This window comes from Chlamydotis macqueenii, chromosome 4 (genome assembly GCF_036417535.1).
Source record: "Chlamydotis macqueenii isolate bChlMac1 chromosome 4, bChlMac1.mat, whole genome shotgun sequence".
Lineage (NCBI taxonomy): Eukaryota > Metazoa > Chordata > Aves > Otidiformes > Otididae > Chlamydotis > Chlamydotis macqueenii.
In genome coordinates, this window is record NC_141559.1 from 75,825,209 (window position 1) to 75,848,525 (window position 23,317).

A 23,317-nucleotide genomic window follows, 5' to 3' on the forward strand; every position below is an offset into this window, starting at 1 on the left:
ACTGCTAGGTCCCTGCGAACCCGCCCTCTACTCCCCTCCACCGGCTGTCGGGGCGATGTGCCGGAGGGAGGACTACATCTCCCAGCATGCACCGCGTCTCACCGCCCCGCTTCCTTCTTGCCGGGCTCCTCGGCTAACATCATACCGCCCACCCCTAAGGACTACAGATCCCGGCGTGCCTCGCGCTCCGCGCCCGCGGGCGGCTTACCGTGCGCCCCCGAAGGACTACCTTTCCCGGCGTGCTCAGCTCCGCGGGGCGGTGCTATGCAAACGCAGGCCGGCGGTTCGCGACTTGGCGCTCCTGGGCGTGTGAGGGGGAATCGCAGCGCGGGGCCCGGGCGGCGGGGCATGAGCAGGCCGGTAGCCCGCCGCTAGCCCGCCGCCGCCACCGCCCAGCCGCGCGCGAGCGCCAAGATGGCGTCCATGCTGCTACAGACCTGCGGTCGGCGGGCCTGCCGTCTGCCCCGAGCGCTGCGCTGCCAGCCCCAGCTGGGTGAGGCTTCCCCGCGGGCCGTCAGGCGGCTCTGGTCGGCGGGAAGGGAAGCGCAGCCGCCCCGCGGCTCGGCCTGGTCCGGCCCGGCCCGGTCCGGCCCGGCCCTGGGGTGCGGTGCGGTGCGGCCGCGCTGCCGCCCGGCCCGGGAGGCCTGTGCTGCCGGCGGCGCTGAAGGCCCTGGTGGGGGAGGGGGAAGGGAGAGAGGGCGGAGGCGGCGACGGCGACGTCTTGGGGGCTCCCGGTGTGGGCGGAGAGGTCGTTGCGGGAGGGAAGGGCGGCGGCGGGGCCCTGGCTGAGCTCCTTGTTGTCCCGTTCTCTGGCCGGCGTCAGAGAGCTGGGCACGGCGCTTCCCCCCTGCCGCCCTCGGCCGCCTCCCGCTGCCGGCGCGGAGCTGCTGTGCGGGACCCTCGCTCCCCGGCTGCTGTGGCCAGGGGTGGGCAGCTTGTCTCTTCGCCTTTGCGTCCCTAGCAGGGTGGTTTGAGGGGATGCTTTCCCCTAATGGCAGTTAGGACACATGCATCTCTTAAATGCCAGCTGGCTGAGGAAGGAAAACCCGTATATTTTTTATTAAGGTACAGGAGTACGTTACTACGTTTCGGTCCTGCCTGCCGTGTTCTCAGTATAGCTCGGCTGCAAAGTCACTTTCACACTAGTTACATGCTTTCCAATACCCTTTAAGAAAGTACATGAGGTTATTTTCTTAGTCTGTATTAGGAAGGAAATGTGAATTTGGCTTTTTCCAAGTGGCTTTGGAAGCCCGGGGAAATAAATAGGAAACACAGTACATGATACTGTTTCCATTAATAATCAAGATAATTTGGCAGTTTAAATATCTTTGGGTGGTGAAGTTTAATGACATGAAACAGCTGATAACTTTTGACGTACATGAGGCCTGTGGCTGCTTTTTACGTCTGTGAGCTGGAATGGCAGGGGTTTAGTGAGGAATGAGTGAAAGCTTAACAGCAGTGGTTTGTCACTGACATTGAGCCCTGACTTGTCACTGGAGTGCTCTCACTGAGAACAGGGTATCTGCACAGAGTCTGGTAAACCTGACCATATGGATACTTGTTCGTTTTGATAAACAAGCTATCTTCTTGGCTACCAGTAATCACTCAAGCGTGGTAGCTTGAGTGCCAGTTGAACATCTAGTTGATGTTCTTTAGCTGCTGTTGTAAAGACATTTATTTAGGTTGAGCTTGTACAGTGACCTGAACAAAAACCCGGAGTATCTTAGCCATCCAGTTTTTTTGAAACAGGGGAAAAAACACATCCATGTACCTTCAGATTCAATGGGAGCTTTGCTTCTTCTTCTGGCATAACATAAGAAGAAATGCTGATGATAGCTACAGGGTTTTTGTTTCTGTGTTACAGATCATTTCCCATGTGAAAATTCTCATTTGCTGAAATACCGTGGTAGAAGCAAAACATCTGTGTGCTGTGATGCACTATGCTTATGATACAATCAATGTTTTTATTTGGAGTGTTAATCTGTTATTAACACATTATGGTATGGTGTGATTTTTTGTATAGTGTTTTGCTTTACTTAGCTCATCTTCTTTGCTTTACGTGTAAGTAGTCTAAGATTAAGTTAAAGCTAAGTGCTTCTAAGAATCCTAAATGTTCTTCACGTGAAGATCAGGCTGTTAAGTACTGCAAGCTTATACTTCTGCAGGGGCTTACTTCATGTTGGCCTTTTCTGTTTAAAAACTCTGAACATAGTAACAGTACATGGCTATTCTACATTTAAAACTTTGGTTTTGATGTTTCATTACATTTAAAAATAAAGTTTGTCATTATTTCTTTTCCGAGAGGAATATGTTAACATACAGCTTTTCTGGTGCTATCACCTTTGTTACTTCCAAACCAGGTAATTCTAGTGCAGGTTCCTTAAATGCTCAACACTTTAAGTGAAGTGTGGAGTATGGTAAGCTGCGTTGACCTTATCCAGACACTTTTGTATGTCTGTATTATCTTAGAAGCAAGGAGTATGGACTTTGCTCCCTTCTGAAGAGAGTATGTATTTTATTTCAGGGCTAGCTTGTAGTTAGGTACATGGTTAGAACAGAACGCTGCTAAACATAAAGGGCTCTTGTGGTCAGAACTGGCAAAGTTGTAATTAGCAGTTATTTTACAGGGGTTTTTTTTGTGAAATGATATTTCTGTGTGCCCATTCACACTCTGAGTGGCTGTATGATGAGAAGTGTTTGAGTCAGCACATTTTCTTATGGTAACCTTGGAATTTTGTTCTTTGGCCCCTTTCTTAGCATTAATGAGTCTGGTTGGAAAAAAAAAAGATAAGCGAAGTGAAAGTGTCATGCTGTTACGGAGTTTTATCTAAGAAACTCTAAGCCAGTTTTGATCTCCAGATCATCCCTCTGTTCTAGGGGCACCTGTCAATAGCAGGTAATGTCCTCTGCTTGTAGGACTCGTTTTTGGCACACAGGATTTGTATACTTCCTGGCACTCAGGTGAGAGAAACAGATTACCATGCTGTGACTTATCCCTCAAGACTTTGAATACTCTTCTGCTTTGCTCAGCTGTTCCTTAAAGTCAGGGACATCCTTCTGAGATGGCTAGCCTCTTGGGTCAAGAAATTCAGCTACTGATCTTTCTGTAAATATTGGACAGTATCACCAGAATGCCAATCATCACAGGTTCTCAGGACTTGATTTTTGAGCCAGAGACAGTTTTTCCCCTGGCTGTACTTGCCGTGGCAGTTAGTACCTTCTTAGAGTTTTGTATAACTTGAGATGGGTAAATCCTTTTCTGTTGACTTAACAATGCCATGACTTTTGCTGTAATCACATCAAAGTCCCCTTAGCATGGGACATCCCTTGATTATTGAGATTTTTCTTTGATAAAAGTTAACTTATCTCTACCCCACCAACCTTCCATACCTTCTGATTTCCCCACCTGATTTTGGCGGTATCTCTTTTCCTACGATAATTAAGATATTGTGTTGGGAAAGGCTTTTGGTGATCAGCATTGAGTTTTTTCTCAATTAGAACTGTCTACTTCAGTTTCTGTCATAGGCTGTACCTTTGCTTTGATAGTGGAAAAGTTGACCACTAACCTCTAAAATGACCTTTCTATCCTGCTGTCTCTTAGGATCGACCAGAATTAGTATATTCCAGATGGGAGACAGAAACCACAGTGTGTGTACTCCATCCAGCCTTCCTTTTTTGTTTTGGTTACAGTGAATTCTGAAAATATTGTCGAAGAAGAGTCAAGACATTTGGAGTCTTGCTTATGTCATCTTCCTTTGTTCTGTCCAGGAGTCATTTTCCACTTGGTATTGGCTAGCTATTGAGTTATTGCAGCTAGGTATCGATGTTATTGTAGACTGAATACAGCCACTAGGTGCCACTTTCTGTAGCTGATAGTGCTTCCATGGTATTGGATTGTCGGAAGGCTTTCGAGCATGGTCCTTTACTGAAGCATGTGAACTGATCTAGATAATTTATCATTTGATTTTCTCGTCAATTTATTACCAGAGTGGATGCCACTTGTCTCTACCTGGATAGAGGATGCCCGTACATAGGTGTAAGTCCTCCTTGTGGACTCATTAGCTATTATTAGGACTGGTTTTGGGTTAGCATTTCAAATAAAATTCATTTTGAGGAACGTGGTGTTTGCTAGAAAGCTAACCTTTCCTGTTTTTGCTCTTCAAGACAGTTCATATCCTCTGCAGAGACATCAAGGGGTAGAGCTATTTTTACCAGGTCCTAATCAAAATGGACAGCAACATATTGAAACGGTGTTGTGGTTCCACCCCTTTAGTGAAGTGTATTTAGGTTCCTACTTGTGTTTTATTTGTCGTCCTGCTTAAAACAAAACAAAAAAAACCCCCAACATTTTCATCCTAGACATTTGGCCAGTGATCCATTTGAATTACCTAATATGTCATTGTCATAGAGCCATTCAAAAAATACATTTGCTTTCAGTGAAGTTTTTCTGCAATGTAGTTGCTTGTCTGAGGGACTTGGAAACCTGTCTTCAGGCAATTGAACAAGTGCAGGCAGTACGTCCCACATCCACAGGGTTCAGCTGCATGTTTGGACAGTTTGCTTGAACGCTTGTGGAGATGTCAGCCGCGTTACGGAATTACTTCCTGTCTGTTTTGTCTCTTCTCTCCTATAAATTTGGATTGCAAATCGAGATAAATAAAGAGAACGAGGCATGTGCTTTGACTTGTGTTGGAATAGGATGAAGTATTTGGGCTTCAGAACTTCATGTGGTTATTGTCAAAGTAAAGAACTGTTGAGTATTGGCTGTTTGTGATGCACAGTCATCCAAAATGTGCATGTGCCTACAAACAGTACACCATAAGTCCAGTTGCCGTTAAACAGTGTCGGTTTTGTACTTTCAGGAGTAGCTGTTCTTAAGTAAAGGTCCATCTTTTAAATCACATATTTGTGTACAATTCACTATATGGGTAAATGTCTTCCTGAATTTCATAAGTAATGCTAATTACTGGTGTTTTTCTAGGTAACTTGGGAGATCGGGCATGTCTTAGCTGTACATCCCTGAGGCTGGCAAACAAAATGTGAGTAAATATGCACTTTTTTTTCCAAACTCAAACCCCATCAGCTAGTATACTATCATAAAATAAAGGTTTAAATCTTCTAGACAAAGTATGAAAATACTAGCTTCAGCTTGTGTTACTAACAGATTAAAGCAAGTCTGAGTATTATTCTCTTCACTTGCTTGGTTGTGTGTGGGAGAAGGGAAGTCACGTCTTCCTTTTTTCACCCACTGCCTTACTTCTTGTTTCACTTACGATGTGAAAGCAGTAGAATATTAATCTTGTCCTTGAGTGATTCCAGGTGACATCATGGGCTATCATGGGCTTCTTACGTGCTTTGTCTGTGGAGTTCCATAGAGTAAACATTCAGTCACAGCTAGTTTGAAAAACATAGTTGACCAATTAGGAATGTAGATCATTTGAGTTACATCCTTGTTAAACCAAAGTAGTTTACTGTATGTCACAACCTTGGGTGAGGCTCTCCTAGGGGACGATGTCCTCTTCTGAAAATTAATCCAGCCACTGTGTGCTCTTATGAAATTTAAGGAGTTGGGTGTTGGCAGAATCCATTCTCTGTTCCTGACTTAGCTCACAAAGCATGCTCGTGGATATGAATTTCCAAACGCCTTTTCTTGGAATGTTAAAATATGTATTCTGTAGCAGTCTTAACTGCTCAGGAAACAGTGGCTCTTGTTCAATTTCTTAAGTTTCCATTTTAACATCAGGATGTGTCTCTAGACATAACCCTCTGATACAAATCAAAGTAATGCCTTTCTTTTATAGTCATGTTAGTTCTATATCACTTACTGTATAATTAGTTATGAGGGTTTTTTAATACATTTTTAGTAGATTATTATATGGGGCCTCTCTCTTGGAAAATTGGAAACATACAGTTTTAACTCTATTATATGAGCAGCAGAATACTGGGAGAAATTATTATTGTTCTTTTGAGAATTTTGTTGGTTTTTGTTTTTGTTTTTACCAAAAGCTGCTGTTACTGTAATGTTACTGCTTAAAATAAAGCAAACTAGTGCCCACACCCCACATGACCCAGACCCAAAAGCAAGGGACTCTAATGATACAAGTACTGAGGCCAGCTTGGCATAGAAGTTCTGTGGCTGACATCCTTCTAGTGAAAGTGTGTTCAGAGAGGCACACTTTTTACCCTGTGGACTCAGAACTAGTTCTGCTGGCAAAGGTCCCTTTGCGTACAGAAGAATGTAGATCTATGTAGGTGGAACTTGATCTGTAGGCCTGGAGCTCTGCTTTTGGGAAATGACTTAGGATGGGTTGATTTATGCAAGTGTTTTAATCTGTTTTTGAATATGTGCTTTATTTTCTTAAAGGAACTGTAATTCTCATTAGTTAGTAGTGTGTAGTTTCCTAGCTAATCAAGAAAATGTTTTGTGTAGCTGTGTGTATTGATTGACCATTGAATGGTCAGATGTTTAAAATTTTGGTTTAAGCTAGAAAATAATAATGTCTTTAAAAAAGTAATAATTTAATTTTTTTTTGTACAAAGCTCTATTTGAATAACATTAAATAGATAAAACCGTTAAAATAATTTAAAATTCATTGGATACATGTGATAATTAAGTTTAAAAAGTACTTCTGGCTGAAAATTGAGTGAGTGAGGCTAATACTTACAAGTATTATTATTATTTTTTTTCCTTAAAGTGTTACTTAGAGCTGTAGAGCCACTTGTGCCTGTTTTCTGTTCGTTGACTGAAGACAAATACACATTCTGGTTTTGTTTTGGTAGTACAAGGTTTCGGTGAAGAAACACCCCAGTCATTTCTGTCCTGTAGACAACTTCATGCTGGCACTTCAGTTTGAGGGACACCTAGTAGAACTCATTTATATAAAATATTTTATCTGCTATTTTAAGTTTGTCATATCCTTTTATAAAAGTGTGTATTATCCTACTCACATATAATGAGTAGTTCTTCTGTGTGTATAGTGAGTCTTTGGGGTGTTTGAGCAATGTTCTCCTTCTAACTTCAGTTTACATTTAACTAAAGAAAAGAGCTCTGAATAAGGTAGAAGAGTGTTGGTTCTGTGTGCCCCAGCTCAATACCATGATGGAGTTGTGCAAAAGTTTTTGCTGAAAAAGAAAAACTAGGTGCATGTGAGATAGTAAAATTTCTCTGATACTAATTCCCTTCCTGTAACTCAGCACCTATCCCAAGTCTACAACTTCTATTTTTTTTTTTCTTGAGTGTTTTGTTCATACAGAAGATGGGCTTTATGTTGCTCATGGATTTACAGATTTATTTTCAAATGTAGCTTTTGAAATAGAAAGCACTTCTGGTTGCTACTTTTTATTTAATTGGCATAAAATTAGCTATCTTTTCAAAGTTATTGAATGGAAAATTCCCTGCAGGTTACTTTTGTCATGAAGTAAATCCAGGCATTCTTTTCGGGTATAGACGTTGATTTTGAGAGTCACTGGTTTGTTGTTTGTTTTTTTTTTTTAAAATATGCAGTAGATATTTCTCAAATTATGCATTTCATAAATACATAAATGTATATAACTATACAAATAAATTATATGAAAAATATATAAATACCTCATGCTTTGTTGCTAATTCTCAAATACTTTTTTCTTCTGAAGGACTGTACACTTTAAGTATTGCACTAGTGTCCCTCCTGTTTACGCATACTCCAGAAAAGATCGCTACTGTTGTTGGACTAAAGGATCAGAACAAATACACTTTGCTCTTATGAGCTCTTCTAGCTCATGGACACCACTAGCAACCATGGGTATTTTAGGTCCTCAGTATCTTCCAGTTAGATGGTGGCATTCTTCACGTCCCCTTCAAGATGACTCCATAGTTGAAAAGTCACTGAAGTCCTTAAAGGACAAAAATAAGAAGCTGGAAGAAGGAGGTCCTGTATATAGTCCAACAGAAGTGGAAGTTGTGAAAAAATCTATTGGACAGAGAATTGTGGATGAACTGAAGCACTATTACCATGGTTTTCGATTACTGTGGATTGACACAAAAATAGCTGCAAGGATGCTCTGGCGAATACTTCATGGAAACACTTTGTCTCGTCGAGAACGGAGACAGGTACTGAGTAAATACCAATTTTGTTTTAGTATCCTTAGCAATTGCCTCATTTTATTTGAACTGAGTTGATTCTTTCTGTCATCTTCTGTTCCTAGAAAAATTGCTAGGTGCATTCCATCCTTCTCTCTAGGTGGACACTAAAAATTTTAAGTTTGACTCCAAACCATTTTAAGTATTTTTTCCCATTATTATTCTATGAACTTGTCATTAAAATAATAAAGTATTCTTTTTAGAAATGTGGCTTTTTGGTTGTAAATTACACATGATCATGCATATTTCCTTGCTTTCTAGTAAACTTTTTGAAATTGAAGATAAATTTGGTATTTTCTAGCTGGAAAAAAGTTACGAAAGAATGCATTAGTATTTAGCTTCACCAGTTCATTAGCAATATATCAAACCTACTGATTTAATTGTTCTCTTTTTAGTGGTGTTTTAATATAAGATGTTTAAGTAGTTCATATAGATAAGATAATCAAATCTGTCTTCCTGCCTTGAAAAAAAAAAAAAAAGCCTGAAAAAATTTTCTGGAATATTGGATAGTGAAAAGTGTATGTACTCTGGCAGCAGGAATGAGTAGTGCTACTTCCAGTCACAGTCTGGTTCTCTGCGGTTTGTACACTGTACACACAGTGTTTTAGGTTCACGTCTATGTCTTAAAAAAATTTGTTAAATGATCAAAAATACAAATATTTGCTTGTATTAATGATTTCCTGCTACAATTAGGTACACAGCAGAACGTTTTCATGTGTAAAAACATCACATCTTAATGCCGTATGCAGAAAAGGTTTTTTCCAATATTTACAAGGTTAGACCAATAACAAAAATTGTTACATGCACATGCGGCACTTTTCATCTGTGATTATATCTGGTCGCTTTCGACAGCAGCACTGGTTGATGGTATATGCTCTCAACATCTTTGTGCCACTTATTTTTGTCCTCTTCTTTATGCTGGTACAAGAGTATGTTTGGCAGCTGATCCAGCTGAAACGTTGCTCAGCAATAAATATAACAGTCTGTGCCTGACGTAAGAGAGGGGATTATGTAGTGCCAAGAAAGGGTAGTTGAGGATAAGGGGGCATGAGGACTGCAGCACTTCTGGAAGTAGCAGTTCTGGCTCATGCTGGCTTATTGAGAGCTTTAGGAAACTTGGAAAACTAAGTGAGACAAATTAATTCATGTTTTAAAACAGTCAGAAATCCTCCAGAGGGTAAAACTGGAACTGTTGGTTTTCCTGCCTGTTTCATGTTCACTGAGCCATACTTCTGAGAAATTATATAAACAACAGTAAAATCTGGATATCGTGGAAATATTTCTGCTGACAGATCACAACTGTATTATAGAAGGCATGAATCTTTAGAAGTAATATGTTATCTTTGGACACACATGCATTATTCCATCAATAGATGGGTTTATTCATTTGGTTGCCCTTTAGTTTCATCATCTAGTGATGATGGAGCTGTCTTTCTCATTTACGTAGTGGTCTGGCATTTGGCCTTCCTGATTTTATTTTCTTGGTGCAGATGTGTGATTTCAGTATAAATTCCCTTATTTTAGGTAAAACAGAAATTTAATGTGCAGGTATAAATTAGTGTTTACATCGATGTAGCCTGTCTCTTATCTAAGGAAATGTATGTGTGTGTCTGTATGCCTGCAATCCAGTGTAGAAGAGGTAGAGAAAATAGCTTTAAAAACTACAGGAATGTTTTGGGTTTTTTTTTGTTTTTTGGTTTTTTTTTTTTCAATCCAGGTTTTGTTTTCTTTATGTGGAGGTATGGGACTTCCTGTCTCTTGAACGGAGTCATAGTAGACTTAGAACCCAGGGTCAGTGAAAAGCAAACCAGCCTACAGCTAAACAAAACCCTTTACTTGCGTTTTTTTTTTTTTTAACCTTATTTTAAGTATATTTCAAAACACTTATTTTTTTGCCAGTTCAGCCTGGAATTGTAGTACAGTGACTGATTTAAAGAAGTCTTAAAACTTTGATGCCAATTTGGCTACAACTTTGCAAAAGTTGCTCCTGAACTTCACAAAATAAAGATATTTGAAGTATGCACTGCTTTGAACATATTAAACTGCATATGAACTGACGGTCCTAGAGAAATCTTATCTTCACGCAGACTGACAAATGAGTTATTTCTGCCTGCCCTTTCCTTCCTCTCTGGAGGCAATAGTGGAAAGATATCCAAGTAATCTAACCACATTAACAAGCAATTGCAGCATGGCTAATGCAAGAGAGCTATTGCTTATGTAAACCGAAAGTCGGTTCCAAAATTCTGCTTGTACAATTGCTGGTAGGGTTTGGATTCAAGAGGATCACATGTCTACGCTTAAGAGAGAAGGCAGGAAGAAGTAAAACATGAAAAATATGATATTGGCTATTAGAAACTAATTGCTCTAGTGCTGCTTTCTACAGCACGATGGCTCAGGACGTGGAAATGAGATGGCAACTCAACTATGGAGTTTGTGGCAAGTGTATCAGCTTTACAAACTCTTCAGCCCTGCAGAGGAGGGAAGAGTGGAATCCAGGAACTGTAGCAGCAGATACAGAGTAGTCACAAGTTTTTCATGCTGCGCTGCCAAATAACGTGTGTAATCATGCACCATTGTATTAGGTTCCTGTGTAAAGTTGTTTTCCTTGAGGTAGCGGACGGTGCAGTTTAATGATTTATGTAAGCTGACTCAGGACAGCGCTGCTGCGAAAAGGGCCAGTCCTGCTTGGTGCTCAAATCAAGTTTTCCAACACCTTCCCCCCCCCCAACCCTTTTGGTTTGTACTGATCCTTTTCTGCTTGTCTGTGTATGTATTTATGGGTTAGACGTAGCTGGATCAGAGGTGTACCTGCACACTGTGACTGCTAGTGGGCGTTCATGACTTGTTATGCATTGTCTCAGGTTAGCGTTAGGACAGCTTAATCCAGTTGTAAAACTGCTTCCTTGGATATGGATTTTGCTTTGTACAAGTACTTGTGTGCTCTGTCTAAAAATAGATAGTGGGTAGAAATAAGAACTCGGTATTGCACTCTCTAGAAATTTTTTACCTTTTTTTAGGGAAAATGTTCTTGTTTTTCTGACTTAAAATTTTCTTCCAAACTTTCTTATATTTTTTTGAACTTTCTGGTAGTCATTTATCTTTTATTGATGTTTTCATTCATTACAACTTTGAGTCTGTAAACAATGGACCAAAGCATCCCTTCTGGGAAGCTGTTTTCTGTTTTCTGGTTTTGGTTTTTGTTGGGTTTTTTTTTTGTTTTGTTTTGGTTTTTTTTAATAAAAATGTTGAACTTTGGATCTGTGGAATTTGTGCATTCCTCAAACTGTATTCAAGGTTTTGGCTGGTTTTATGCTGAGAAAATTATGGTTAAAGTTTTACTGGTTCTATATTTTAGCAAAGCAGTCCTAGCAACACGCGATGTATACCGGTCATTGCTGTTTGTTCCCTGGATTGGCATGAGCTGTGGGGAGGGGGAGGCATGCGTTTACTTGTGTAATAGCATTCATGTTTCCAGTTTTTGCCAATCGTAGCTGCGTTTAGCAAATCATGATGCTGAACAACAGTGCTGTGGCAGTAGTGTACTGTAGCGTATGTCTGACCTTCAGTCTCTGATTTGGGAACTGACATTGTTCCCAGTAGCTGGTTATTTGCTTTGTAAAATGAGGTAGAGTCAAGCAAGACCTGCACTCTCCAACATAAACCAAGTTATTAAGCTTCGAACGATTACGGAAAGACTTGATTATAGACTGTGCAGCCTAATATATACATTTGTGAATGTACAGAAATCAGAAGGATGATATTTATTTTATGCAGTTCAAGATTTGGTAACTAATGCATGGGCCTGCTTCAGAGGATTACTGCTCTAGAAAAGCAGTGATTTTAAAAAAAAAAAAAAAAAAAAAAAAGAATCTGCCAAGCTGGGTTCATTACCCTGGATTTAAATGTACATTACAATTGTTATAAGGCAGAGGGGGAGGGATCTTTCATTTTATTCTTGATTACTTAGTCCATAGTAGCTCATGCATGTAAGAAGTAGTGGAGCACAAATAAAGATGAATAAAAGAAGTTAAGCAGCTTTAACGACAACAAATGACCACCTCCTGTTTTCAGGTGCTTTTAAGAGGTTTAAATGAGATACTTGTTCAATAATCCTATTGAGACACAGTGAGACTTCTGAAATACTTTCTATAGTGTTGAAAACTGGTGAAACTTCTGGCACTCTGTAGTATATAGCAACTTGAAGAAAAAGATACTAACAACTGACTGTCACATCTTTTTTTATGTATTATTGTAATTTTCTTTGTAGCAAATATATGTATGTGAGCTTAAGTGATAATGTGGATGATCATATCAAGTATTTTAAAAATAAATATTGAACATTTTGTTTATCAATACTTTTTTTTTTTTTTTCTCTTCCAGTTTCTTCGAATATGTGCTGATCTCTTCCGCTTGGTCCCTTTCCTAGTTTTTCTTGTTGTCCCATTTATGGAATTTTTGCTTCCAGTAGCTCTTAAGTTGTTCCCTAATATGCTTCCCTCTACATTTGAGACAAAGTCTAAAAAGGTAAGCAGGTCTGAATTTATAATCCAGTAGTATGTTTTGAAAAAATCAGAACTTTTCTCAGTAAAGAAATAAATGAGAAAAATTCTATAATTTTTTTTTTTTTTGTATTAGGGGAATGCTTTTGTCATCTTTATGTTGTTTTGATGACCTTGCTGTTAACATAAAACAAATGAACTGGTGCCATCCTGGTTTACCTTTTTATATGTGCAGGCGTTCAGCTATTAGGACTGTAAGCTTCTCTTGTCTTTTTTTGCTGTCCTCATTTCTATTATCTTTAACTCTCAGAATGCAGAAATGAAAGCTATGAAACTATATTTCTAGTTTGCAATAAAATAGGCAGACTTTAACACTTGTAGTCCTTATTCTTGTTTTTTGTATGTATACGTAATATTTAAAATAGTTTCATATGCATTGTTTTGTTTAAACTGTATTTCTTTTAGTTAAGTTTTCTTGTCATTGTTTAGAGCTTTGTAAAAACACCACAAAAAGCCCTGCAAGTTCTCACTTTAAGAGCACAAAAGACTTACATGAGGTTCATACCTAGTGAGCTCCCAGTCAGCCACAGATAGAATCAATCATGATTGTCTACTTGGATCTAAATAACCATTGATTTCTAATGCTGTGATAAATACCTCTTTGTTTGAATGAGATGTAGTTTAGGATTTCTGTGCTGGATACAAGAGTTGGGAATTACCCAAATGAAAGTCGGTTAGGTTCTGGTTTTTTGTTACTAATACAGAGGGTGCATATTAGTTTTAACAGGTGAAGCCATTCATGCTGCATTTCACTGTGTTGGCATTACATCTCATGCTTCGTGGAGCTTTGAGCTGATCAACCTGTTTTTCAGTGTGATTTGGGGATCTTTGGTAAGAGTGAATGTCCTCCTGTGATGTCTGTGTTACAGCAGAAGTTCAGAAGTACTCCAGATAAATTGTCTGAGGGCAGAAGACATGGTATTTAGGGCACATATTTCTGGAAAGAACTTTTAAAACCGAATAATTTTTAACAGGAGGAAAGATTGAAGAAAGAATTGAGAGTAAAGCTTGAACTGGCTAAATTCCTTCAAGACACAATTGAGGAGATGGCCTTAAAAAATAAAGCAGCCAAAGGAAATGTCACAAAAGATTTTTCAACGTTCTTTCAAAAGGTAAAAATTTAAAAAAATATATTTTCTCTTCCTACCAAAAAAATAGCTTAATGTTTTGTTTAGTCTGTGGTAATCATCAGATACCTTTATTCCGTTCGATTCGAAGGAGCAGGATGTAGTAGGTTTTTTAGGATGCATTTCTCTTCTGCAAGTAGTACTTCCACATGCTGAAGTTTTAGTGTTCTTAGCTTTAGTATTCTAACTGGTACTTTCACTCTCTGTTTAATTCTAGAAGCAGTAGATTTCTGCTCATTTGCATCTTATTTTCTTATTTTGCTAGTACATTAATGATTCACTCAGTGATTATTCATGTAATTTTTGACCTCTTTCTTTGAACATTGAGTGTAAAAAGTAGATAAAGGAGTTATTTCCTAAATAACCAATTAGAACTTAGTGAGCTAAAGTAAATTTTTTTTCAAATGACATTCTTAAAAAAAGCAGTTTTTAAATGCACAGTTGCTATACTACTGAAATCCTTTTGGATACTGACTAGAATATGGTACAATCTGGGGTTTTGCTAGAGTGTGAGTGCTGTGTTTGGTACAAAATTATTCTATCCACAGGCAGTTGCTGACACAGATACTAAATGTCAGATATCTGCCTCCTACATTGATGGCCTTTAGGTTTGACAGTGTTTCCTTCACCAAGCCAGGGTAAGGTATTCCCTAGAGAGTTGAAAAGTACCTTCTTAAAGCTTCTCAGGATAGGATTTGTCTCAGTCCGCTCACACTTCTGATTTCTCTTAATTGTGGGGCTGTTGAATAAGGGATAGAGCCAACAACCATCACCAGATGCTTTGTTGGAAGTAAGAGTTTAGTTCCCTCCTTTGGGGCGAGTATGTATTTGCAAAAGGCACATAAGCCTTGGAATTTCAGACCTGAACTTAGTAAGTCCTAAGTCAGCTAGCTTCAGCTTTTCCTGCTTGTCAGTGCTGAGAATAAAATTTTACAGGATGGGGTAATAAGATCATGTTTGATAGTGTTTTCATGTTGATAGGTTACCTCAGATGATGATACTGGCAAGTTTTGCCAGTTGGTATCTGCTTGCGAAGTCCATGTACTTTGAAGCTTTTATGCAATCATCTGTTTCTATTCTTTTTTCATCTGCAGAAAATTTTAAGTGGTTAGTTATAGCAGTTAGTAGCTGAAGCTCTGACGCTTCAGACTCTGGGAGCATGCCACTACTTCATGTTTGGAACATTCAGTTTTCTTCTGAAAGAACTACTACTGAGAATTTATATTTGGCGGTTAATTTCTGTGGAAATAAATGACGTGTCACTCTACATTTGCTGGAGGAAGTCCCAAGTTCCTCTGACTAAAAAGACACTTCAAGGTCTGCATTTCTTGTGTGTGGGTGTGCTTTTTACAGCTATATATTCTCATTTGTGTCATGGAGACAAACTTTATTGATCTCATTTTATTGTGCTAGATAATTAATGTCAGAGCAAGAAGCAGTTTAAATGTTTCCCACCTTTTCACTATTTTTTTTTATAGCTGCTTCTGCAGTGAAGTATTTGTGCTGCAAGAACCACTGATTACAGGCTTAAATTCTAGAATTCTGCAGCAAACACGTTATCTGTGTTGCTTTGTAGCTAGTGATGTACTAGAAAGTTTCATTATGTACTCTCAAGAAACGTATGCTTGGCTCTTCCAAAATTCAGCTTTTTAAAAATACAGAAAGTATTTTCTTCCTTGTTTAAGTTCCATTTTTGGATCCTGTAGTGAAGGAGCTGGTGAAGTAGACCAATGAGGCCTTTGACCTTTCTTTCTCAAAGTTGGTTTCTCTGCTACGCCAGTATCCTCGACGTTACTAGACTTGAGGCCATCTTGTCTTCAAAATTTTTATCTTGTCCTGTACACAGTAGCGGTTCACAAATTTGAGTTGGCAAGTAAACCAGGTAGGCATAATGGATCAGGCTATATAGGTAGTGTTAGGTTTCCAGATTGTACTAGATGTCACTTAGCTTATGTTTTCTTTACAGGGCTTAAACAAGGGTAGAGGGATTGGGAAAAGTGTTTTTTGGATATCTGCATACTTACTGTTTAGACTGAAGGTGTTAAGTGACTGGGAGTACTTAATTGTTAAGTTCTGTCAATTTTGGATTCAGTAATATCAGTAATAAGCACTTGATTGTATACTTAAAATAGAAAAATCAACATTTATACAGGTGATAATGTTTTACTATGACCTGATGAGACTAGGGAATGATTTTTTTTATTATTTTTTTTTTTCCTATTTCTTTCAACTGTTATTTCTGCTTCCAGTATTTGGATTTAATTACTGTCAAGTGCCATTTGGCAACACATAACTTAAAAGCCTTAAAAGCTTAACTTCGCATTTCTATAGGCAGTTATAGAACCTTCCATCCAGAAGGATGCAGAGTCCTTTCCCAAATAGTGGTTTATAGTTTGGAATAACTTCAATTACAAGGGCATTTGCATTGAGGTGCCGCAGAACAGCTAGGAACTGGAAGCAAAGCAGTATTGAAACAAGTGTGGTTGTGGAGATAATGTAGGTAGGTAAGTGTCCAAGTCTGTGTTTCATAGGGACAGCAACACTGCAAAATTTTTGCCATTGGACAAAATCTTCACAAGGTGATGCTTTTAATGTGCTTTTATGTTTAGTAAGTATGGTACCGGAAAGAATACTTGCTAGCGTGACTTCTGTAGCAACTGTTTGTTTGCTCAGATATGTTTATTGTTTTTGACCTGTCTGATGGCAGTGCTAACTCAGATAGAGCTACTGATTAGTATACAGATGCATCTAACTTTTATTTTTGTTAGTTTTATCTTAAATATATTATGCAGTGTTGTTGGAAACTATCAACACCATAAATTCTTTTGCCTTTCATAGTAAATAATTAAAAAAAATTTCATATCTGCCTTGTATCCCATTTCCTATTGTCAAAATTGATGCAAAGTACTTGGAAAATGAGGAGAATATTTTTATTGTTCAAAATAATGCCCAACAGTAACATTACTTTGAAAATATTTCTGTGTGATTTTGTTTGTTTACAGATCAGGGAAACTGGTGAAAGACCCAGTAATGAGGAGATCTTAAGGTTCTCTAAACTGTTTGAAGATGAGTTGACTCTGGACAATCTAACTAGGCCTCAGTTGGTGGCACTCTGTAAACTGTTGGAACTTCAGTCAATTGGGACAAATAACTTTCTCCGCTTCCAGCTGACTATGAGGTTGAGAACCATAAAAGCAGATGACAAAGTAAGTGATTCTGAATAGGCACTGGTTAATAATTTTGACATGCAAGAGTAATGAGTGTGTGTATGTGTATTTAGTCTTTATAGGCATTTTCCTTTTTTGTCTTAATTGTCTTATTTTTGAGCTAACGTAGATCAAAAAAGCTTGAAGAGCTTAAAATCAGAAGTGTCTTTATTTATAAAGAAAAAGCTGACCTTTTTTTAATCTACCATTAATTGCACTGAAAGTAATTATGTTACAAAGAAGAGCATTCTATGGAATTATAGTTTGTAAGGGAGCTGACAGAACTGTTAACTTAGAGATTGACATTACCATTATGGAGCTGTTAACGCCACAGTAGAGTGTTCCCCGTTTAAAAAGTGGAGGCTGTTTTGTGTTATCACAGCAGCCTCTAGTGGCCATTGTACAAATACGGACTTCTGGGTGTGCATTGGTGGTGGTTCTTCGGTTTTGAGGTGTTACATGTTGAAGTTTATTTTACGCTTTGTGCAGCTCATTGCTGAAGAAGGAGTTGATAGCCTGACTGTTAAAGAACTGCAGGCAGCTTGTCGTGCCCGAGGTATGAGAGCTCTTGGTGTGACGGAGGAGCGTCTTAAGGAACAGCTCAAACAGGTATGTTTTTGCACGCTGAATACACAGACCTAACTTCAATTGCTAGCTCTGCTTTTTCTTTATGATTCTGATAAGTCATTTTGCTTTTGTTCTCATTAAACAGTCTTTCTCCTTAATAAGCTTTTGTAATGTACTGTGTGAGTAGGTACTAGCAGTGGGTTTCTGGCTTTTGACTGGGCCATGATGTTGTGATGGTGGAAACAGATACTTAAACTTAAACATATCCAAAATATGTTTGCAATTTTGGCAGTTTGTTAATTATTTGTGTTACTCTGTAAGGAACTTTTCTCCAAGTAGATCAGTTCCTTGTCTTTTGATGTTGTCTGGTTTAGAGGAAGATGCATGTGAAACAAAACACTTTTTGAAATATTAATTAATTTTTTATTGGAATACTTCTTCAAAAAAAATACTACTTTATATATTTCAATGCAATTGCTGTAATTCTTAGCTGCTTATAGCTTGTAGTTTCTGTGTACAATATTGACTGATAAGTAATGGCTTGATCTGTAAGAAAGAAAAAAAAAATCCAGAAGTTAAAGATTTGTTTTATATATTGCATTTATAGTGGTTAGATCTGCACCTGAACCAGGAAATCCCTACTTCGCTGCTTATTTTATCCAGAGCCATGTATCTTCCAGATACCCTTTCTCCTGCTGATCAGCTCAAAACAACGCTTCAGACACTACCAGAGAGTGTTGTAAGTGTCGATGTATATAGTGTGTAACTAACTGTCAGTGTCATCACTGAAGATCTCTTTAGAGAAGGAAGTGTCTTTCTTGGTTTGTTTCTTTTCCTTGAAAAGCTAAACCATGGATTGGTTTATTTGAGTGACCTTCAAACACAGAAGCTGGCTTATATCTGGAGGCGTCTGAGAATAAAGCAAATAAGACATTATTTACTTGCGTGACGGCAGACAGTAAGAAGATTTAGAATACAGTTTTTTCCTTCTATAAAAACCAGTCTATGCTCCGGGCAGTATAAAGACATTAATATATGGAAATGTTGATGATGTTTTGTAGAGAGAGAAATGATCTGAATAGGTTATTGGTAGTCTTGAGAGAAAGAGAAGGAAGAACATGTACAATTTCAGGGTGGAAAGTTCTTGTTTTCAAAGAAAGAGGATCGTCTTTTTCTGAGAAATGCAAAAATAGGGTAACATTTGGGGGTTTTGACTGTATTCATTAGCATACCTGTACTACCTATCTCAATAAGGATATATAAATGTCTTACGTTATATAGACATATACACACATATAGAATTTAATAGACTTCTTACATTATTTTTAGGCCAAAGAGGCTCAAGTCAAAGTGGCAGAAGTTGAAGGTGAAAAAGTAGATAACAAAGCACGTCTGGAAGCAACGCTTCAGGAAGAGGAAGCCATCAGGAAAGAAAATGAAGAAAAAGAGTTGGAAAGAATGTCTGAAGCTGCAGAGAAAGCCAAAGAAACCCTTCAAGTTGCAGCCATGGTAAGTTCTGCTCTCAACTATTGAAAAATTAGTGTCAGTGATGTGAAAACTAGCATGTTATGAGTTACTGCCTTTGCTCTGGGTGTTGCCTGCAAGAAACTGGACTTTGGATCCACGTATGAAAGGTGGGGGAAAATATTAACACGGACTGTGCAACACAGAAGGGTGCACTGTGAAACAGAAAAGATTGTCTCAGTCTTACATATCTTTGATTTCTCTTTCTTCTTAATTAGAGTAGTAAGAAAAGCCTTTTATTCCTCTAGCAAAGGTGGTGATTTTGTTTGGTTTTTTGATCCCCACGCCATACTTTAAATATCATTGTTCTTATCCTTAACTCTTTCTATTTGTCATTAACTGATAATGTCATTGTATAATACTTGACTATAAAAACTGCTAGCTTGCTTTACTGGTGAGTTAAGCCTCAGGTGCTCACAGGCACAGATCATTAAGTGCAATTGGGTATTTTTATGTGAAACCACTCAATATGTTGCAGTTTTTTTAACATTGTCATCTCATAAAAATGTCTGCATCTACTTTGGCAACTCTTTGTCTATTTGAGAAGCTATTCTTTACTGATTATAATACAGATAATGTTACTTTTGTTTTAATTAAAATTTCATGGGTCTTTCAAATTTAGAAAGAGGTGGAATCAGCAGTAGATCTTGAAGCAGCTGCTCTGCAAGTTAAAAAAAGTCAGATGGCTATGGATACTGAACAAGAACTGGCAAGGGCAGATACTGCAGTGCACTCAGAGATACTGAAAGATACAGCACCAGTGTTGGAAGGTATTAAGGTAATCTGGATAACTGAACGTTTTAATATTTTTCAATGTAAAGATTCAAAATATCCATGTATAAGCCATGATAAGTTGCCTGACTGTCCTTCAGTTTTAACCCTCTCAACACATTCTGTCCATTAAAAACAGCTAATTAGTAGATTGCAAATTCTTAGCCACCAATGCAGAAATTAACATTGACGCCAAAAATTGCTTGAGTATCTCCTTTCTCTGTCTGTGTTATTGATGCTAATATACCTGTGTCTTGGGGCACTTGCACTGGCTGTAGACATAATGGATCTGTGCATGCTTAATCTGTGTAAAGTTAACACATGAGGAGGGGGAGGGCAAGGGTAGGTAAAGAGGAGTGTTCCCTTCTTTTGAAGCGTGTAGCTAAGACTGAAGGATTAAGTAAGGAGCTAGGTTTGATCTAGACTGTACTAGGTTTGTATTGACTTCCTCTTCTAAATGGATAAGGGCAGTGTATATACACTATAAAAACTTTCTTGTGTACTTTTTAACTGTTTCTTTAGTATGATGTTGAGCATAATTTTTGCCACTGTTAAAGTAACAGGTTAATTTCTAGGATTAGCATGCTTTGTTGTGATCAGAGCACTTGGTTACAGTCAGAGCATGCAGGTTTTAACCATTTGCTACCTAGCTGGCTTGTAGCTCCTCAGATTTCTCCTCCTTGCCCTTACTGACAATAGGAGAGACATCTGCTGTTTTCCAGTTCTCAGGAATCTTCCCTTAGGATTATGTCCTTTCAAAGATAACTGAGAGTGGCCTGTCAATGACGTCAAACAACTCCCTCAGCACTTGTGGTTGTATCCTATTAAGTCTCATGGACTTGTGTGTGGTCAGTTTGTTTAAATGTTCTATAACCTGATCCTCCTCCACTGACAGTAGATCTTCATTGCTTCAGACTTCCCCACTGGTGTCAGAGACCTGGGATTCCTGAAGGCCAGTCTTACCAGTAAAAACTGAAGATGACTACCTCTGCCTTTTCTATGTCCTTTTGTACCAGGTTCCTTGTCCCATTCAGCAGCAGGCCCACGTTTTCTCTTGTCTTCCTTTTGCTTCTGATGTACTTCTTGTTGAACTAGCCCTTCTTGTTGCCCTCCACCAGATTTAACTCCAAGTGGGCTTTTGCTTTCCTGAACCCATACCTGCAGGCTCAGACAGTGTCTCTGTATTCCTCCTGGGTGACCTGTCCCTGCTTCAACCTCTTTTATGCCTTTTTTTTTTTTTTTTTTTTCATGTTTCAGTTGTACCTTGAGTTTTACTTGTATCTGAGCACTTTATTCTTGTCCATAAGCTTTGGTGTCAGGATTTTTCTAAGTCTTAGTGTTACTTTGCAGAAAAACAACATTGATTTAAAATGGATGGTTTTGGTAGAAAAATATTTTCAATTTTCCTGGACAGCATCATTACCTACCTGCTATTATTATAACATTGTTTCTTTAAAGCCTTCTTGCCAGCATTCTAAAGTAATGATAATAACAAAATGGAACTAATCTATTTTGAAAAAATGCATTTTTATGTGATGAGTCAGCTGACTCCTGACTGTACATCTCAGTGCGTGATAGTGAAGCTATGAGGAATGCTGTGGGAGGGAAGCAGGGATCATCTTGTTTGGAAACAGCAAGGATGTGTGATGTCACAGCTAGCTTACACTGCCACATCTGGCGTAGTGTTCGCATTGCTGCCTGCCGTGCAACCAACACTGTGAAAATGTGTGACACTGGGCCGCAAGAAGGACTTCCTCAAGAGCCCTATCTGAATAGAGAAAACAAAAAGTAAAGTTACAATGGCATATCTTAACTGAGGTTACCCTGTGACCTGTCTCTTAGAGATGCTTCCAAAGATTTTAAACACTTTGGAATACATTCTTGCCTCTTAGGGGAAAAATGTAAGACTGCTAGCTTCTTGAAGATCACTGATTTTATTTGAAGCAGAGAAGTTTGTTTCAACCTGAGTTGTTTTCTTTTTTTTTCTTGCTAAGGTGAATTATAGATACTGTATTAAAATCAGAAGTGAAGTTGATGCCTTGATATTAATAGTACAGTCAAACTCTTTCCGAGCTGACAGCGGTGCTGGATGCCTAGCTTGTGAGCTGTTCCATAGTTGTTTCCTGGAAGCACAGCATCACCTGCTCTGTGTTTCTGGCATCCTTGTTTGCAAATGTCTTCCTGTACTCATGTGGCTGTTCAGAGTTTAGCCATTCAAAAACAAAAGCTGGTGTGTGGATAAGATTAATATGCTAACTGCAGCTGGTATTATGGGATTTTAGCATTTTTAATGAATCATCTTAAAGTCTTATTTTTCAAATATTCAGTTAGGGATTAGATTTTTATTCTCAGCTTCTCAAGAGACAAGTATACCTCACAAACTATGGATGTTTATTCTCATTCTTACAAAAGTTGTTGAAGATAACTTTGCTCCAGTTCAACTTCCTGAACTTCGCTCTGCGAAGTTTTTTGAGTTATCTGTCCTTCCTAAACATATTGAATCGTTTCTCAGTTGTTTGGATTTTTCACCCAGCAAAGAAGGAAGTAAATCATTCTTAAATGAGACAATTAGGTACAGAATTTCAAATAGCCAGAACCCACGTAATCAATCACATTAGCTGAACTTACTACTGGTGCCCTTAAAAAAATATATACATAGCAAACTTTAATTGCCTTAGCATTTAGGATCTTGGCATTAGCTTCAAAATGCCTGTCTGTATGAAATTGACTCCAAACATGGAGAAAGAATCTTGAGTCTGTCTCTTCTGGTAAGAGACCCAGAATCTTTGAGGAAAATCACAAATGTGTCCTTCACTAATTTGTATATATTTTCTGTTACAGGGTGAGGAGATCACTAAGGAGGAGATTGACATGCTGAGTGATGCTTGCACCAAGTTGCAGGAACAGAAGAAATCATTAACAAAGGAAAAGGAGGAGCTTGAGGAATTGAAGGGTGATATCCAGGAGTATAATGAGGTGAAGAATGGGGCATGGAAGTTCATAGTTCATTTCCCCATCCACCCCCGTCCCGGTCCCCGTTTGTTTAGTTTTAGCATAAATCCTCCTTGAAGGTGAAGATTACCTTACTTGGATGTCTGTTAGGCTGTGTTTGGTAGCTCAGTGAATGACCTTTATACTGTTTTATACAGAGCCTAATTTGTATAGCATGTTTAAAGCCCAGGTAGTTTCCACCAGATGAGAATCCTGTTCCTGCTCCTATTCCTAGAGTGACAAGACTAACAGGTGCGAACTGCCGCGTGCTGCAGTTCTTTCTTATCAAGCATAGATGTCAGTATTACAGATACTTCAAATTAAGTAAAATGAATCTTATCCAATGTTATGAAAGATATGGAAAATAACATTTAGAGAGTGCATGAAAATGGCAGCAGTGTTAGAATTTATTGTTCTAATTCAAGTTTGGCTTTATATGTCTACACATTTGCA

General features: G+C 38.6%; 1 protein-coding gene across 3 annotated transcripts in view; it reads left to right on the top strand.

Annotated features, from left to right (window-relative positions):
• The first annotated feature begins 241 nt into the window (after nucleotides 1–241).
• The window catches only part of LETM1 (leucine zipper and EF-hand containing transmembrane protein 1), a 30,262-nt gene continuing 7,186 nt past the window's right edge, over nucleotides 242–23,317 (top strand). Inside the window, exons 1-11 of one of the 3 annotated variants that reach the window (XM_086747545.1) lie at nucleotides 242–493; nucleotides 4,982–5,039; nucleotides 7,633–8,089; nucleotides 12,500–12,643; nucleotides 13,653–13,790; nucleotides 16,808–17,011; nucleotides 17,501–17,620; nucleotides 18,186–18,317; nucleotides 18,908–19,087; nucleotides 19,725–19,880; nucleotides 22,715–22,849. In XM_086747545.1, the coding sequence (XP_086603671.1) occupies nucleotides 415–493; nucleotides 4,982–5,039; nucleotides 7,633–8,089; nucleotides 12,500–12,643; nucleotides 13,653–13,790; nucleotides 16,808–17,011; nucleotides 17,501–17,620; nucleotides 18,186–18,317; nucleotides 18,908–19,087; nucleotides 19,725–19,880; nucleotides 22,715–22,849 (1,803 nt within the window). In that variant the 5' untranslated portion in view covers nucleotides 242–414. The remainder of the gene's footprint in view (nucleotides 494–4,981; nucleotides 5,040–7,632; nucleotides 8,090–12,499; nucleotides 12,644–13,652; nucleotides 13,791–16,807; nucleotides 17,012–17,500; nucleotides 17,621–18,185; nucleotides 18,318–18,907; nucleotides 19,088–19,724; nucleotides 19,881–22,714; nucleotides 22,850–23,317) is intronic. The other 2 variants (XM_086747543.1, XM_086747544.1) reach the window with 2 other exon arrangements.